Source organism: Pinus tabuliformis, chromosome 7 (genome assembly GCF_031772625.1).
Source record: "Pinus tabuliformis cultivar Carrire ecotype Pingquan chromosome 7, CPIR1, whole genome shotgun sequence".
Lineage (NCBI taxonomy): Eukaryota > Viridiplantae > Streptophyta > Pinopsida > Pinales > Pinaceae > Pinus > Pinus tabuliformis.
In genome coordinates, this window is record NC_142293.1 from 172,908,727 (window position 1) to 172,927,831 (window position 19,105).

The 19,105-nt window shown below is 37.6% G+C and overlaps 2 protein-coding genes across 7 annotated transcripts in view; both read right to left on the reverse strand.

Moving 5' to 3' along the window:
- Window positions 1–15,508, reverse strand: part of LOC149246390 (cysteine-rich receptor-like protein kinase 6) — a 40,343-nt gene extending 24,835 nt beyond the window's left edge. The window contains exons 1-5 of the mRNA XM_089441128.1: window positions 15,428–15,508; window positions 15,089–15,308; window positions 14,756–14,993; window positions 14,428–14,563; window positions 14,030–14,239 (exon numbers count right to left, since the gene is read on the reverse strand). Of these exons, the coding sequence (XP_089297254.1) occupies window positions 14,030–14,239; window positions 14,428–14,563; window positions 14,756–14,993; window positions 15,089–15,308; window positions 15,428–15,508 (885 nt within the window). The remainder of the gene's footprint in view (window positions 1–14,029; window positions 14,240–14,427; window positions 14,564–14,755; window positions 14,994–15,088; window positions 15,309–15,427) is intronic.
- The window catches only part of LOC149246391 (uncharacterized), a 71,432-nt gene continuing 67,421 nt past the window's right edge, over window positions 15,095–19,105 (reverse strand). For 4 of the 6 annotated variants that reach the window (XM_089457899.1, XM_089457903.1, XM_089457904.1 and 1 more), the window contains 2 exons: window positions 15,428–15,970; window positions 15,095–15,308 (listed from right to left, as the gene is read on the reverse strand). In XM_089457899.1, the coding sequence (XP_089314025.1) occupies window positions 15,720–15,970 (251 nt within the window). In that variant the 3' untranslated portion in view covers window positions 15,095–15,308; window positions 15,428–15,719. Of the gene's footprint in view, window positions 15,309–15,377; window positions 15,971–19,105 lie in introns of those variants that run through there. The other 2 variants (XM_089457902.1, XM_089457900.1) reach the window with 2 other exon arrangements.

Below are 19,105 nucleotides of genomic sequence, written 5' to 3' on the forward strand. Positions count from 1 at the left end.
AGGAGAAGAAAAATCTTGATATACTTTCAGAGGCTTCACTCCATGCCTAGCCACCTCAAACATTAGCTTCTTGAACAATTTTGAAGACCCTTGACTCAATTTTTGTCATCTTGCTTTTCCTATATTTTTAAGGCAATTTTTATATCAGCAGTTTGGTCAAACGCGTAGCGCCTTAGGCGTTGCGCACTTTTTGGAGGCACTTTTTGGAGGAATAGACACCACCATTGGATTTAGAAGGACCAAGACATCTAGGAAAACCATGTTTCCATCCCTGGAAAGCAAAACTGGTGGGTGAAAAAGGCAAACGACCACCTAAAAGTCATGTTTCTGCCTCATTTCTAGACCAGGCTCTACGCGTCTAAGTAGTCTTGGCAGAAAGGAATTTCAGAGGGGAAAATTAAGCCCATTTTCAAAAACAAGGGAAATTTTGAAAACTAGACAAGATAAGCTTTCTAATGAGCTATCCTAGGCTAGATTTGGACATCAGGAAGGCAAGTAAAAGTCAACTTGAAGATGGCACTGCACATTTGACACTAGCGCTACGCATTTGACAGTCAGCCCAAATTTTCATTGTTTCTCTCCAATTTGATTTTTACCTATGCGAAATTAGTATTTTACTGATTTAATTGATAAGGATGATGTAATTATTATGTTTTTACTGTTACCTAGGGTAAATATGCTAGGTAAATGGCCTCTATGACTTGTAATGAATCAGTTTGGTTAAGTTAGGGATGAGTCACTTTGACTACCCTACACTCTAGATATCAGTTCAGTGTTTGTTGCAACTACTCCTCCTCTCATGGATTCGACCCCTGAGGCTAGGATGAGTTGGTTTGAGGCCTATATTATGTAATTTCTCAGTCATTCTACAGGTTGGACTCCATTGGATATTGTATTCATGTTTCAGACTTTGGAATAGAATATATTGGATGAGTTGCAGCTATTTTGGTGGGATTCTTGTGGCATGGTATTTTGATATTGTTTCTTCTTCAGTTTCATATGTATGAATTTTTTGTACCTCTCATGATTCATTTCAATCCAAGTATGTTTGATTTTCAAGGTGGGATAAGCATAATTCATCTTGTATGCTCTATTTTTGGAAAATCATCATAGATTGTTTCATTTCTTCAGTTTAAAAAGAATTCATGATCTCATGCTCTTTTTAGCACCTCACTAGTCTAAACCATCTCATCACTTTACTACAAAGTGTTAAAGTGACTTTCCTACCTTGCCCCATCAAATGTCTGCAATTCTGATTCTCTTTTCCCCTGACCTAGTCTGACCCAATTCACTCATCTAGTGACTACTCCAACGAAATCAAATCAAAACAACCCTCAGCTACTATATCTAGCCTAAAACCCTAATCCATCCAGCCCTCTTGGCTATGATCCTTTGGAGAGAGTCCTCTCCGGCTTGGTAGGGCTAGCTATCAAGTCAAAAGGTTGGTCTGTGGTTACCTCAGCTGGACTCTTCCTCAACCTTGGAGATCCGGAGGAGTGCTAACAGTAACAATCATAGAAGAAGCCAATGATTTGGCATCATTAACAGTTGATGAGTTTATGGGATGAATTATATCACATGACACAAGGATAGACAGAAATAAGGATGTCTCTTTAGAGACTACTTTCAAAAGTAAGGTTTCTATTTCAAGAGACAGAGGTTGAGGAAAAAGTAGATCGAAAGGAAAAGGACAAAGCGGAAGATACGGTGGTTAGAGAGATGGCCGAGAAGAGCATGAGCATGAAAGTGGAAGCACCAGCAGAAGTTTCCTCAATAATCAAAGAGTTGACATATCAAAGATGAGATGTTATTATTGCAATAAATTTGGTCATTATGCCCGTGATTGCAGGAAGGGGATAGTTGATCAAGGGAACTAGAGAGATAATGTCACTACAGAGAGTACTAACTCCATGTTCCTAGCTTTCCATAACATGCATGAACCTTCTGATAATGTGTGGCTATTAGATAGTGGTTGTAGTAACCACATGACAGGCAACAAGAATTTGGTTGCAAATTTGGATCAATTTATGAAGACAGAGGTCAAGTTGGGGACTGACAAGATTGTGGATGTATATGTCAAAGGAGTGGTCAACATTATAACCAAGAAAGGAGAGCTGAAGACAATCTCAGAGGTATATTATGTCCCTGGTCTCAAACATACTTTCATAAGTGTTGGTCAATTGACACAAAAAGGATATAGAGTTATCTTTCAAGGACAAGAGTGTGTTATATATGACAAGCCCCCAAGCAAGCAACTGATAGAAAAGGTGCAGATGACGAGGAACAAACTATTTCCTCTAATTATGAATTACAGTGATCAAGTCAGTTCTTTTACAGTTGCATGTTCTAATGATTATTGGTTATGGCACTTTTGGTTTGGACACTTGCACTTTTCTAGTTTAAGATTGTTGCAGCATAAACAGATGGTTAGAGGATTACCTCCCATCAAATAACTTGCTAGTACTTGTGAGTATTGCATCTTGGGAAAGCAACACCGTGAAAGTTTTCCAAAGGGAGTTGGATACCAAGAAAAGAAACCTCTTGAGCTAGTGCATACAGACTTGTGTGGACCTATGAGGACATAGTCGATTAGTGGAAGTATTTACTTCCTCACTTTCATTGATGATTATAGAATAAATACTTGGGTTTACTTCTTGAAGCAGAAGTCTGAAACTTTTGCAAGGTTTGAAGAATTCAAATCCTTAGAAGAGAACCAAAGCGATCGAAAAATCAAGGTATTGAGTTCAGATCGTGGTGTAGAATATGATTCAAAGACATTCCATGATTACTGCAAACAACATGGAATCAGAAGACAGTTTACAACTAGGTACACACCGTAGCAGAATGGTGTAGCAAAGACAAAGAAAAAGACAATTATGAACATGGCAAGAAGCATGTTGAAAGGTAGAAACTTGTCTAATGAGTATTGGGCAGAAGCAGTTGCATGTTCTATTTATGTGATCAACATATTTCCTATAAAGAGTGTGATGAAAGGAGTACCAGAACAAGCATGGTTAGGTATGCCTTGCAGCGTATCTCATCTTAGAGTATTTGGATGTGTAGCTTATGCGCATGTGCTTAAAGAGCGAAGAGGAAAATTGGATGATAAAAGTGAAAAATGCATATTTACTGGCTATAATGAGCAATCAAAAGCTTACAAATTGTATAAACCTCTCACCAAGAAGACCATAATTAGAAGAGATGTTGTGTTCAAAGAAAAAGAGTCATGGAATGGGATTGTAGAAGAAATAGTTGATGCACAAGAGCCACTGATGGAAGAAGATGATGTAGTGAAGAAGGAGCAACAAGAATCACAAGTGAAGACACCAAATAGAGACACAGCAACAAGGACCCCAAGATTTTCAAAACAACATGGATCTTCAAGCAGATCAAAAGATCGAGATTCTCCCAACAGTCAATCAGGTGATGAATCAAGCAATGGTAAGAGAAATATGAGAAGTCTAAAAGATATTTATGATGATTTGGATGTTAGTTCAAATTTTACATTGTTGCCATTCCAAGCTTTGTTTGAAGACGAAATCAGAGATGAAAATTGGGTGCAAGCCATGGATGAAGAAATTGAAGCTATTGAAAATAATGATACATGGGATTTGGTTTATTTAGCAAAGGACAAAAATATTATTGGTGTAAAGTGGGTGTACATGACAAAGTTGAATGAGAGAGGTGCAATTGATAGATTTAAAGAATGACTTGTAGCAAAAGGATTCTCACAGCAACCAGGAATAGATTTCGGAGAAATGTTCGCTTCGGTAGTCAGATTGGGTATTGTAAGAGAATTTCTAGCCATAGCAGCTCAGAACAAGTGGAAAATATATCAGATGGATGTGAAATCGGTCTTCTTGAAGGTAACGAAGATAAAGTTTACAGGTTGAAGAAAGCGCTCTATGGACTGAAGCAAGGGCCTAGAGCTTGGTATAACATAATCGACAACTACATTATCAAGAATGGATTTTGCAGAAGCAACATTGAGCCTACCTTGTACACAAAGGTAAATGAGCATGGAAAGATTTTGATTGTTTCCCTATATGTTGATGACATGATTTTGCAGGTGATTTTTAGTTAAATGAATTTAAAGTAGCCATGATGAAAGAATTTGAGATGACAGATTTGGTGTCATGAAATATTTTCTTGGAATAGAAGTTGAGAAATAGGAAAAGGGAATTTTCATTTGTCAAAATAAATATGCTAGAGATTCGCTGAAAAGATTCAAGATGGAGAATTGCAAACCTGTCCCTACACCAGTTGCAATAGGTACAAAGTTAAGCAAGATGATGAAGGATCATATGTTAATCCAAACCTATTCAAAATATTGGTTGGTAGCCTCATGTATCTCACAGCTACAAGACCGGATATTATGCAAGGAGTGAGTTGGATTTCCAAATTTATGGAGACTCCAAAAGGCACACATTGGAGTGCAAGAAAAAGAACTCTCCGATAAATAAAAGGAACTAGAGATTGTGGCATAAAGTATGCAAACAAAGAAAAGAAGGATTTAATTGGATACACAGATAGTGATTTTGCAGGAAGTTTGGATGATAGGAAGAGCACCTTTTGTTATGTGTTCCATCTTAGTTTAGGTGTGATTTCATGGGCATCTAAGAAGCAACCCATTGTAACGCTTTTGTTAGCAGAAGAAGAATATGTAGCAGCAACATCAACAACATGTCAAGCAGTATGGTTAAGAAGAGTATTTGATGGACTCAAGCAAAAACAACAAGGATCAACAATAATATATTGTGACAACACCTAAGCGATTGCAATATCGAAGAATAGTGTGTTTAATCAAAAGAGCAAGCATATTGATACTAGGTATCACTTTATTAGAGAACTTGTGAGCAATGGAGAATTTCACTTGAAGCCTTGTAAATCTAGTGATCCATTGGTTGATATATTTACTAAGTCATTAGCAAAAATGTGTTTTGAGTTTCATAAAAGAAACTTGGGTGTTGTAAGCCTAGCTGAAACATAGATCAGCAGGCATGTTTCAGTTGTTATGAGTCATTTTTAGTTTAGCGATCATAATTAAGGGGGAGTGTTAAAAAAAGCTAATTACTCTTGCATGAGGAGTTGGCTAAAATTAGAGAGTCATTTAACTGAGTGTTGAGTCAAGTCAAGTTAAGTGATAGATGAATTGAGTGTGTGATTGCATGTCAATATATTTTAGGCGAGTCACTAGTCGAGAAGGTTTAAATACCCTTCACTGGGTTCATTGTAATAATCAATTTTTGTGTGAGCAATAGAAGAGCCGCAGCTTGTGTGTTTGTTGTGTGAATTTTTGTTTAATCTCCTCTGCCTTTACAACATGATGCATGGTATATGGGAACCTCCATTAGTGTTTATATAGATCACATTTGTGGAGTGACCAACATCATGAAGCATGAGGAAGCCACCTGCGCAAACCAACATTAAGAAGATGCATTGAGGATAGCGTTGTGCTGCAAGGAGTTGAAACAGTGTAGATTTGTTGTTGTGTTTTTTTTAGAAGATGAAAGTATGCGAAAGATGAGCAATCATCGTATAGAAGAGTAGCCAAATTAGCAGTGTGAAATCCATCTGCGTTGCACTCTGCGTGGACTATGAAAATTCTGGCATCAAATCCTACGAAAACTTCATCAAATCTGGTAGAAAGCACGCCTAATTCACTCAAACAGACCTGAATATACCGAAATGTTGACTTATGAAGCTACATTGATGCATGACTATTCAAGTAATTTTATTGCGGAGAATGATTTTTCTTTTGAGAATTTTATAAAAACTTATGTCCATCATAAACGATACATGGTAGCCAAAGCTTTTGGTTAAAACAAATCGGCATTAAAGGAAGACCTGCATAAAATAGAGAAGCCAAAGTAAATAAAGACAAAGTCCATCTATGAAAAGGAGTCCAACTAAAAAGGATTGATGCACTTCCTTCAAGGTATATGGGTAGTTTTTCATAAATATTATACATGAAGTGATGCACAACTTTTAATGGAATAGGAAAATATATTTTATTACTCTTCATAAAAGTAATAAAATATCTTGTATTCTTTGGTGATATGGAAAAGAAAATCTTTGGAGGTTTCAATTCATGTGTAAGTCAAGTTGGGTAAGGAAAGGGTTTTAATTTTGGAGTGACAAGGGTTTGAAAAATGTTTTTACTAGAGTCAATGTCCATTCAATTTTCAAGAGAAGTTGCTTCAATGGTTTGTGAGATTTGCATTATTATTGTTTGAGAAGTTTCAATGAATATGTTGTAAAGGAGAAGATTTATAGCTTATGTACTTCAATATTTAATAATAAAACATATCTTTTTTTTTGGTGTTGAAGTGTCCTAGATCCACCCAAAATATGAATAAGGGGATCTTAGGTACACTTTGTTGGCATGTGATGGTGAATTTATGTTTGGAGGCTTATGGTATTTTGTGTCTAGTTTTGACACTATAATTGCAATTTTTCATCATACAACAATATAATCCAGGAGTTTATTCATCTGTAATCAAGTAGCTACGAGTAAGGATAAACAAGCAAAACACATGTGTTAAAGCACCCACAATTAAGAAGTTGCAAAGAACAAACTCAAGCAATCATCAACATTTCAAGGCAAGAATACATCAACAACATTTGCATCAATTCAACATTAGTTTTTCAAGAAAGAGCAAGTGTAAAATTCAAGAAAGAAATTTTAAGCAAACAAGTTTAAGCGAGTGAGTTCAAAAAATCAAGCAAGTGTTAAAATCAAGCGAGCGTGAGTTCAAGCAAGCAAGTTGAAATGGAGAAAAGCATTCAATTGTTAGAGTATCTAAACAATCTGATGGAACAAGTCAAAGAACAGGTCATATGGAATATCATTGTTTTGATTTCCATCCTTGTCACCATTGTAGTAAGAAAAATCACTCATGAGAAAGTTGTTGCAAACTAAACCAACCAGCGAAATTGAAGATCAATTATGCATGGATTGGTCCTTGGGAGTGGTCATCTGCAGTCAAACAATTGTTTATGTTTTATCACATAATTCAATATCAAATATTGTAGCCAACAGTCAAATGAATATGGTACTCTCATGTGTTTGGAAGGGGGAGTACAACAGTGAAACTCTCCTACATCTGAAGTGGGAGGAGTTCAAAACAAATGCAGATGGTTATGGTCTCTCCTTTTAGTTGAAAAAGGGGGGAATTGATGGTTTTCATATTGAAAGTTTTGACAACAAAATAAATTTCCCAGTGGGCATCAAAATTTTCTAGTGGGAAAGTGATTGAGATGCTGACTGAGAGCATTTGTGAACATTCTTTTGTTCACTTGGATGGTCATTGGACCAAGCAAAGGATAGATGGATCCTTTGAATTATAGTTTGGCAATAGATTGAATTGTCAAGCGTTTTCAGAGTTGTATCAAACTTGTAGTTGATTCACTTCTCTTGGTGTGCTCTCTTCATATTGGAGTTTTTAGGCATCCAGTTTTGGTGGTTTTTTTCAAGCAGTTCCTCATTGAGGATCAACTCAGCAATTTCAGCATGAAGACTTGGAGATGGTACCAGGTTCTTACTTTGGACTTATGATTGAGGGGGGGAATGTTAGCCTCATACATATATTAACAATCATTAAGTCCAAATTAAATGTTGATTAAGCATTTATTAAAGGGTGTGTGAAGGAATAATTCATAAGAAAATATGAAATTATTCATAATGAAAGTAGACTTACTCTAGAAGTCTACGTATGACTAAAGATGAGGATAATGAGAGAAGTTAGGGATGAAATCACACAAAATCAGCTTAGATATTTGTGGAGACATTTATGGAGATATTGTGGAGAAACTTGTGGAGGAGGTTCAACCAATTAGCCAAATTGGTTGTTTGTTATGAGAACCTCAATTCTATAATACGAAGCCTCATCTTGTGAATTATGTATCATTATTTGTAATACACAATACAATTCAGGCTTAATGCCTTTTCCGCCATGTAGTTTATGCTTTTGTCTCCCTTGAAATTATTTTTTTATTTTCATTAATAAACTTCAATTTTTTATAGTTATTCATTTTATTTTGGCATCTTATTTAGATTGAGAACTGTGAAATATAGAGGAATATTTTTAAATTTGATGAATAAAAGGGAGGTTAATTGTAACCCTGTTGTCCAACCCTCTTCGCCAAAAACTGACAGATTCCTATGCGTAATCAAGTGTTATCACCATTTTGACTGTGTAAGAGTATTCTATTACTCACAGTCTTATGTAAAAGTACAATGTTGGTTAAGGATAACTACGACAACTGGACATATGCAGGTCTCCTTGTGAGCTTACAATTCACCATACTTAGTTCATAGGGAAATGAGGCGTTGGAAAAGACAACTATAACACACCCCCTTAAGTGAAACATAGGGAGTAACTAAAGAAAAAAGAAAACAAATAATGGGTCCCGACAACAAGGTATGACTAGGTACCCTTGTGCAAACTCTCAAAAGTGGAGAAAGAGAGTAAAATCCATAGGAACCCCCCCCCCCCCCCCCCCCCCCGCCCCCCCCAAAAAAAAAGAGAGAGAGAAAGATGTCAGTGCTCAAATTATGATGGAGCTAAAATTTTAATCCCATAACAATCCATTGAATGGCAAGAACATAGGTCTACTCCAATCAAGAAGTATGAAATGTTGAAGTACGAATATTTTGAGGATGAGAGCCATGAAACCTCGATGAGGTTGGTCAATGTCTAAAGTAGGATTGTTGTGGAGGCACAAGGGTGGAAAACACTGTCAAATTCTCCAAAAAAATGAAAGAACTAGGACAAGGGCTTCAAACAAAAGCAACATCATCAACCAACAAACAACTAATGAGGCCTGTAAGTATGGAAAATGTCGTACAACAACACTCCTGAAGTTGTTTGAACATCGTCATCATCACACTGATCAAACAAAAAATATGATAATTGTCAACAAATCAACGACAACAATATTCGTCACCATCTAACTGCCCCCCTAAAACATAACTACGAAAGGAGAAAGAATCAACAGTCTTCGTTGTTAGCAAATTTCCCCCCCTAAAGAACAACTAAGGGAATAGTGGAAATCAACAAAGAACAACTGATGCAACATAATGATATGAATTCTTCAATCATTGGTTCAAATGATGCCATGACCATCCATCGATCCATCCACAATCGATCTTGATAGTTGGCACTAGTCCAAGATTCATTATTTCATGTTTCTTTTGTAACGATTTGAATGAAAGACCACTAATTGACCAATAATGTTGATTCTTGGGTAATTTCTTCTGATGAGGATGTGCAAATAGCTCAATTTTTTTTTCAGACTCTAATTTGGGTGCCACAACACTTAGATCTGGAGTTACATGAGCATCCATGTCATCAATATGTTTACCAAGCACTTCATAGTTGGATGTGAGTGATGAGGAAGCAACATGATCATATCTAAGACCTATTCTTGATGTCTGCACTACATGGGTAATGGGAGAAACAATTCCCTGTCCATTCTTCCTAAGTCCTCCGGTATATCCCATTTTTATCAGCAATTGGGATCCAATACCAGTGGTATGCTTTTCAAAATTGAGTGCAACAATATTATGTGATGATTCATGGTCATATGCATCAGCCATCTGACAATTAACATCATCAAGTGTGGAAGAAGGAGAGCTTGGCACTTTAACATCAACTGTCTCCATCTCAAATCTCTGAAGATGACTAACTTCCAATTCAAGTTCCTTCTTGGACTCTTGCATTTTTATAACCTCATCCTTCTCAATTAGTTGTTGAGACAAGGCATCATAATCTTGTTTCAAAAAATGATATTGCTCCATCATTGTTTCTTTTAAACAATCAATCTCCATAATGTGTTGATTATTTTTCTCTTCTAGTTGCTTCTTCAAATTTGAGTCAGAAAAAGACTCAACTTCCTCCTACAAGTCATCAAGGAGGTCAATCTTCTCTTGAAATTCATCTGCAAGCATCTGGAAATATTTTCCCATGGTTGATTCCAAATGGTCAACCTTTTGGATTTTCTCAGCTATTGAAGTTTGCAACCTATTCTTAAGAGTTGCATTCTCTGCTTGCAAAACAACTATGACTGACTGCAATTGAAGAACCTCTTTACAAATTTCATTTTCTTCCTTCTTCTCACGAAGCTCATGTAACCTTTTACCCATCTTGAAAACTGCCAAGTTGAAAATGTAGCCACAAAACAAAGTTGATGATGACAACAAAAGTTGTTTTACACTTCCACAAATGACATAAATCCAACTAGATTTGCATGACTAGCCAATCAAGCAAGCATTTCATAACCCAAGGTTAAGTACAAGAGAATGCCCAATTCTCTTTTTACCCAGTGAAAAAGTGTTGAGTAATAACTGCTCAATTCTTTTCCTCCTCTTTAAAGCATAATAACTTTTGCCGAGACTTTTTTTTTAACTCAATAAAATTTGCCCCAAATTTTTTTAAAGAAACTTAAAAACCTTCAAAAGAAACTCTTCCCCTTTTTTTAATACGGATTTCTCTATAAAGAAAATTATGTGGGCAAATAAAAAGAAGGAAAGAACCTTGCCAATTTTCCAATTTATTTCTACGCGCTTTTCTCCCTTGTTAAAAAATTAATGTGAGAAAATAATTTATGGCAAAACCTTGTCATAATTTCCTTTTGTGGCACTTTGAGAGCCTACAAGATATTTTGAATGAGACATTGAACACGAAAACCTCCATAGTCTTCCCATGTTGTTTCAATTGACTCGTCTGTTCAACCTATCTGCATATGCTATGATAACCAGGCGCTGCGACCTCACTGACTTGAATTGAGAACTCGAATAAATACCATGTGCTACACTTCTCTACCACTGAGGTTGTCACAACCCTATACCTGTAGTAGTCTTTCAATGACGTATAGCAGGTGCAGCACCACTACACTTTTTCTTTTCACCAATACTAGAGTGTATGGACTACACCTAACTCCAACACTTAGCCAATTCTCCAATTATTTAAGTGTTAACAATGCAACAGAATAACATTTACTTCAATTACAATTCATCATCATTATTATGCAGCGGAAATCATAAACCATACAAGTATAACGCACATATACTTTGGAGGGGCAACTCCCGTAAAGTTTGCCCAATATAATATACAACTGTAATGCACAATATCTTACAATTACAAGTTTACAATAGTCATGTGCTACCAACTTCCTTGGCCTGCACAATCAACCAAGTGTTGTGTAACAATCTTGCAACTATCTGGCTGCCTATTGCCCACACAAGATACGAGGAAACCCCAAGTTTCCTTGCCTTTGAACAATTTCTGCAGTTCGACCGTCACACCGGCATTTCTGTCGTTTGGCTGCCCGGTTGCACGCCCTGTCGTACCCAAACCTCCTAGCATACCGTTCACTGCACAAGGGTCTGTTTCACCCTCAGGTTTGCATGCCTTTGGGTTGGACCGCCTGCCCAACTCTGCGCCTGCGCCCTCGGGTCAGGTCGGGCGACCCGCCCATGCCCTGCAACTCCGCTCGCAGTTTTGTAACACGTCCGCCAGCCTGTACTTCCACACATCCACCTGCAGTTCACCCAAAACAATCTCAACCTCCTTATGCCTCCCTTTGCTCGGTTCTTCTTCTTATTGAACTCTGCGATGGTTGCCTTCCCAAATATCATCCACTCGCCTCATACTTATATGTGTGCTAACTCATCCAACTCGGCAAAGGGTCATGACCTTCACCCATGTGTGGGTCGGCCTCAATGCAAATACTTAAGTCGGCCCAACCACTCTAACATGTCGACCTCCTCATTGTTACACATTTAACTAGTCTATAAACTCGGCCTTTGTCGCACTTTGGCCAACTCGTCGCACGTCAAGGGCATGGGTCACCTGTGTCGCCCTCCACCATCGCGCGACCTTCGCACATCTTACTAGGCGCTCACTAGTCTTGCCCACCGCTATGGGCGCTCGCACGCCCATCACCTTTAACCGACACACTCTCATCACACATCCCCCTGAGTCATGTAGTACGGCTGCCTGTAGCACATGGGTGCGCCCGACTTAACTCAGTCTTGTTTAACCGAATGTCCAGTCGTCGTCGCACAATGTCCCTGTGTCAGTTCGCACGGGCACTCATCGCATGTGATCGTGCCCGCCTCAACTCGTGGGCCTAACATCCTCCCCCACTTTAAATAAGGTTGTCATCCTCAAAAACTCCATTGTATCATGGCAAAGTGTCGCTAGCTCCAGCATCTCCAAAATGTCCATGTTGTCCACCTCTGCTCCATCATCGCACAAACCATCAAGGCTCATAACTCCATGAATGAGAAAGTCTTCTCAATCCATGTTCATCAACCACCTCTGTTACAATCTCTACATGTTGCCCCACCGTGGAAGGTTGGTCCCTCCAACTCAAGCTACATGCTATCACTACAACATACATCGTGTCGACCCATCATGTATCGCCATCATGTGAACTGTTGCCATGATACTCCAACCCAACTGAAACACATCTCAATACACTGTCAACCCTCATGACTCGAACTAGTCGGGTGATCAGTCCAATTGTCACGCTCAAACCATGAGAATGCACCTCCTCATGCCATCATCGTTGTTTCCCTCAGCATCCTGTCACAACATCAACTTGATCAAGAATCCATCCCATCTCCATCAAAGTGTAAATTAAGCCATGCTTAGGTCCATGAAGTAGTCTCCATCTCATCCGCAACATGTTGTCCATGATGCTGGTGTCGATGTGTTGTATATCAATCAGTCGCATCTATCCAAGCATCATCATCCCTTAAAAGGGGCAAGTCTACACCTTCCTCATCCTCTTCTTCATACATCACGATTTCTTCTTCTTCATCACAATCTGCAGCTACATCCTGCTCCATTGCCCAACCAAGTCGAAGAAGCTCTTCTTCAACATTCCCTTCCAAGACTTCAAGTTCATCTCGAATCCGTGGGTTCTCTTCTTTCATATGCCTCAACCTGTATAAGGTCAGCAAGAGCCTCCCATGGAATTCTTCGCAACTTGCCATGTCTTGTCATTCAACTTGGCCCAAGCACAATGCTTCACCACCTGCTTCACTTTTCTTCAAATCTCAATTAGCTCGACTCACCCTAAATCAAGCTTTGATACCATCTATCATGGCCCTAACATGTGGTAGACCCAAGCAACAAACTTCCTTCAGCACGGATCTAATCCATTTTTCAAGCAAGGATGAGCAAGATAGCCTGGAACATCAAGCCTCAGAGTTATTGATGTCACTCTGCAATATGGGCATCTCACTGGAAAACTCGTTACCAAAAACTTAAACCTCAAGGCCAAGGCCGAAAATGCATTAATTCTTTGCATGTCAGTACCGAGATGGAATCATGAGATTCAAGGTGGACGAGGACAGCAGGAAAGACAGGAAAAGAAAGAGGTTCAAGGTGCCTGACGTCTTGGCTGAAGATTTGGACGAAAGGTGCTTCTGGTTGTAGAGAATAAAGCATGGTCAAAACAAATCAAATTGTAACAAAAATGACATCATTCAAAGACTACAAGACATCATGAAAGTTTTCACAATAAATCAGATCCAAATCAAAACTCAATCAAATTTGTAGCTCCACAAAACAAAAACTCCAGATCATTAAAAAATAGAAAACTCCAAAAATGAATTCAACAAGGTAGGAATCTTCTGCTTTGATAGTATGTAAGAGTATTTTATTACTCACAATCTTCTGTAAAAATACATAGAAGACCTCCATTATATAGCAATGGAAGAGACCTAGTGTTGATTAAGGATAACTAAGACAATTGCACAGATGCAAGTCCCTATTTAAGCTTACAACTCACCATACTTAACTCATAGAAAAATAAGAAATTGAAAAAAATAACTCTAATGAAAAAATACACCTCCACACTTGTAAACAAAATAATACTTTAAATAAAACTCTAGGGTATCCGAGGAAAATTATCAGTTATCACTACCTCTGCTTCTTTATAAATTTAAGACATCAAATTTTCTATTTGGAACTAAAAGAGTCACAAAAGATACACTAGTTGGAGAAGTCGATACCGGTGGGTTCTCGGGGTCTGGTAAACTCTGATCAGTTGAAAGCATCACAATAACTTGTGACATTGTTGGACGACGCCGTCGATCATGTTGTATACACAAAAAGCCAATCTGAATGCATCTCAAAGCTTTCGCCGCCTCCTTATCCGATGTTTCAATTATGGTTGGATCAATCGTTTGCAAAGCTTCTTTTCTGTTGTACAAACGCCATACCTGCATTTTCATAAAATATATACATGAAATTTAATTTTGGCTTTAATTTAGTTTCTTGTTAAAATAAGTATACAAGTCAACAGATGAGTAATTCGTATCAAAATTGATCAGTGAAACCCGTCATCTCATGCTTCGGCTAAAGATATCCTCTGAAAAAATACAACTTGAACAGTATGAGAGCATCTCACCCGTCCTAAACTTTCCAGAGCGTTAGATGATATCTTTTCTCCAGTGAGAAGTTCCAGGAGAACAATACCAAAGCTGTAAACATCGGTTTTTACAGTAAACTCCCTCGTCATAAAATACTCTAGTGCCATATAGCCGCTGCATATTCAAATTCCAATGGAAGAGATGCTGTGAAGGAACTTTTAGAAGATAAAAACTGAACAGAAAATGTAAATTCCAATTTTCTTTTGAATTATTTATGCTTTTTTGCATATACTTATGTAAAACATAAAAGAAAATTTCAACAACAATGAAACAGAAATTTACAATGCAAACATGTTAAAATCTTACAAAGTTCCTGCAGCGCTTGTAGCAGTGACGTGAGTCCTATCTTCAGGGAAAAGATTTGCGGTGCCGAAATCTGCTATCTTAGGGTTCAGTTTCTCGTCCAACAAAATATTACTTGCTTTAATATCTCGATGAACAATCCGCACTCGAGAATCCTCGTGAAGATACTGAAGTCCTTGAGCTATTCCCTGGATGATGTTGTCACGCTTGTGCCAATCAAGGAGTTTGCGATTTTCTGGATCTGTATCCATGCATAAGAGGCCAATTCAACACCGAACTATCTAGATTGATACATTACTGATTTTTATCTTGATATATTAAGTGCAAGTGACTCACCGGATAGCCATTTATCAAGGCTCTTATTCGGTAAGTACTCGTAAACAAGAAACCCTTGTGACTCCTGTTCGCATGAGCCGAGTAGGTTCACTATATTCCGATGCTGAAATTCTGCAAGCAGCTTTTCATTCTTAAATTGTTTTTTCATATCTTCTCGACTTCGTTCGTCTGTGAACGACATCTTCTTCACAGCTATTTGTTTTCCGTCGTGGGTAGTTCCCTAAGAGATTCAGACAAATGCTCTGTATGAAAGATTTTCTAAAGTAAATCTGAATTGTCCTTCTGGACTACTATATTCTTATATAAACCAATATAAGCTTTGTGATTACCATATGTTACCTTGTATACAGCGCCAAATCCGCCCTCCCCAACCTTGTTATCCTCGTGAAAATTCTTTGTAGCAGCTACCAAAGCTTCCATCTTAAACACTTTTTGGCACTCAGTGGATAGCAGATCTTCATCCACTTGCCCGTTAAAATGGTTTTTTAACTGTATATTTGGATTCAGCACTCTGGAAAACCACCGGGATGCTTTGATTGTGCAGAAACTAGCTATCAAACTTGCGATTCCAATAAATTGCTGCCAGATTTTGACCCAAAAAACCCACTGAAAAAACTTCCAAAAAATCGCATTATAGACAACTGCATACATACTTCCAAAAAATCGCATTATAGACAACTGCATACATAATAATGAGGCAGACAAATCTTATATACGCTTTTTGTGGCTCAGGCAGATCTTCCTCCACTTGCGGAGTATGTATATACGCTTCTTCCAGCTCAGGCATATACGCATCTTCCAGCTCAGGTATATCTTCATCTTCCAGCTCAGGCACATCTTCCTCCACAGTCAAGAGTAGATCTTTCTCCACTTGTCCATTACCTATATACAAAGAAAATACATCCTTCCATCAAAAAAAATATGGTGGTAAAAATTATCAGATAAAACTTTATCTATCGGACACGTTGTTCGGTTTACAACATTAAAGATAATATTTGTTCCATTTGTCTCAAAATACTAAAATACACAGTTGATTGGTTGGTAAATTAATAAATTTATTTATTTATCATCATTTTTGTTTAAAGTTGGATAGAGATTTATTGGATTTCCGTGTATGAGTTGAGTGGCCTGTATACTGAAATTGAAATAAATGAATGAAGCATTTTCAGGTGTTAGAAGTAAATAAAATTTTATTAATTAAAAAAATATAAATTTATAAAAAAAATTAAATTACTTAATTATGATGCAGGAGTATTTTAACTTTAAGTCAAAACTTTTTTTAATTAGATTTCAGGGTTTTATTTATCACACAAGTTGGTTTTTTAAAGGAGTGGATTTGTTTAATTTAATATGTTTTTTTATATTTCTAGAATAATTGTACATAAATGATTAAAGTGATGATTGATGTAATCTTTTCTCTAAATGAGAGATTTGGAGAGTATTTTGGAGAGATTTAGGAGTTAATTGGATTTTTAGAAGATTTTAATGACCTAGGGAGGCTAGATTTAGAGATTGTTAAAGGAATTGTGGATGTAAACGAACTCCGGTTCACGATCCTCTTTTGCATATAATTTGTAGACAAATTATTCATCATAAGGAGAAATAAGAAGAGATATGAGAAAAAGCTAGAGAGGCATAGAGGCTAAGAGTGGCTTTATGCCCTCTTTTGCATATAATTTGTAGACAAATTATTCATCATAAGGAGAAATAAGAAGAGATATGAGAAAAAGCTAGAGAGGCATAGAGGCTAAGAGTGGCTTTAAGGCATAGAGGGCCAAATGATGTGAATTCAGGCCAAGGGTCCTTTAATTGTGTGTATATAGTATGGAATTACTCTATTTTGAGTACAATTGAAGTATGAGTCTTTGCTTATTATTGGATGTCGCGTAACTGTTTATAAATCCTGAATATGTACGAATGCACAATCATCTAATATTGCAAGTGTGGATAAAGCTCACCAGGTATCTGTAGGTATATATATACATATTATTGGCATATCGCAGTAGCACAGTAGGAGCATAGTGATAATAAGCTTAGGAGAGATAGCGTTGATTGTTGATCAACATATGATCAATGATCCATTAGTGGAGGCAATGGGAATCTTCTGAAAGTATCCAGCATCAGCAAAGAGAGAGAGAGAGAAAGAGACCACGTTGGAAGAACGAGATTGAATCGGAGGAGCCAAAGATCATAAATTAAGCTAAAGGAAAAAGTTGAGGCATAGAGGCGAAACACACTTAGTTTTTGAAGTTTGGATGGAAACCCATTAGATAATAGTCGAAGAATGACAATTGATGGAGTCCGGAGATGGAACAAGAGCATCGCGCCGGAAGGTCAGAAGCCCATAAGGGCTTATGAATTATAATCATTAAAACTTGTTGGGCACTAGGGATCGTTATCTAACGAAGTGGAAGTTGATGGGGATTTTCGAGTTCCCATGTTCCATTAGAGCCCAAAGGAGTTCATAATTAAGTGTCAGGCATTGAGTAGGGCTGACAGGAAAAATCATAAAAGTGTCGATAGGCGGAGAATTCAACTAAGTGGTGACAAGCGAAGGTTCCACAAAATTGGAGTTCAAGCCAGCAGGACCCACACTCGGAAGCTGCAAGTCGGGAAGATTTGGAGAGCTAAAACCAAGTATAAGCGTGAAAAGGCCCAACACTTAGCCAATTTATCTTTCCGAGTGAAATTCATTAGTTGTGGGAGCAGGGAAAATCTATTGACAAAACCTCATAACAAAAATCTATCCCAGAGAACCTGGAATGACGGAATCCCATAAGTTCTTTTATTTAAGTGTCGGGGACTAGGGGACCGTCAAGTGACGGAAATAAATACTTTCTATTCCTTGGATCTATTAAGCGACGGAAATTATGGGGTCCTCAAGGAGATTCAACGTGTTGGCGAGGTTATGATAGAGTAAAGATAGTGTGAAGTGGACCATACCTGAAATCTCAGAACACCTAGAAGCCTAGAAGTTTTTGTAATCAAGAGTTGGGGCTCTGGGCAGCGGGATATATGTATAAAGGTCGCGCCTTATCATTGTAGTGGGCCACATTTATAAGAAGCCAAGGTTTATATTAAAGAAGGCTTGACTCCAGGGGCTATTCAAAATAAAAGGAAAGGTTGGAATGACAAAATTAATAAAAGCGTCGAGAGGGTAAAAGAAGCGCTAAAAGGGAAAGATTGTAAATAAAGTCTTTACACCCGGGGGCTATATATGACGGGACTTGAACTCGGTGGTTTTGGTACAACTCTTTCGGCTCCTCCCATTGTATTAGTAAAGGGATTTATATCCCAATAAAGCTGATTTCATAGAGCTGAAGGAAGCGCTTTTTGGCCAGAGTAGGACTGGGCATTGTGGGTAAGTAGACTCAATTTTTGGGCTTGCATTAGATGGTATCAGAGCTTGAATACTCTAAAAATACTAAAGTACAGAAAATAGAAAGTGGAGTTGCAGCAGAATCAAATTTGGAGGAATCTGAAGAAGGTAAATTTGTTTGTTCTACAATTTATATTTGTGCTTGAAGATTGAGGACCACAGGGTAAAGCTTGAAAGAGGAGCACTGAAATTTTGGAAGAAGAGGGAGAAAAACGTTATGAGTCAAGGATATTGAAGAACTACAGTAGTGGAGGCAAAGCTGGCACATACAGAGCTCTCAAAAAGGGAAACAGAGTAAGATTATATCACAATTTATTTTGTTTATATTTTACATTAAGTTGAAGTTTGAGAGATGTTTTGAAGCTTTCTTTTAAGAAAGGAAGGATAGGTAGTAGTTAGAGCAGGTTTGCATTATGATGCAACAATGTGGAGACATATTAGGGAGATGAAAGCAATGATATACTTTTGGAAGAGAATTGGTTCAAAGGAGTGGACCAACAAGAAGATTATTGAGGACCTTGGTACATATCTTATAATGTTTTATTTTGTGTTAAATCTAATCATAAAGAACTGTGGTTGCAAGTTGGAATAAACATTAGGAAGAAAGCCAGTAATGTTGTAAAAAGAAGGGGAAACTG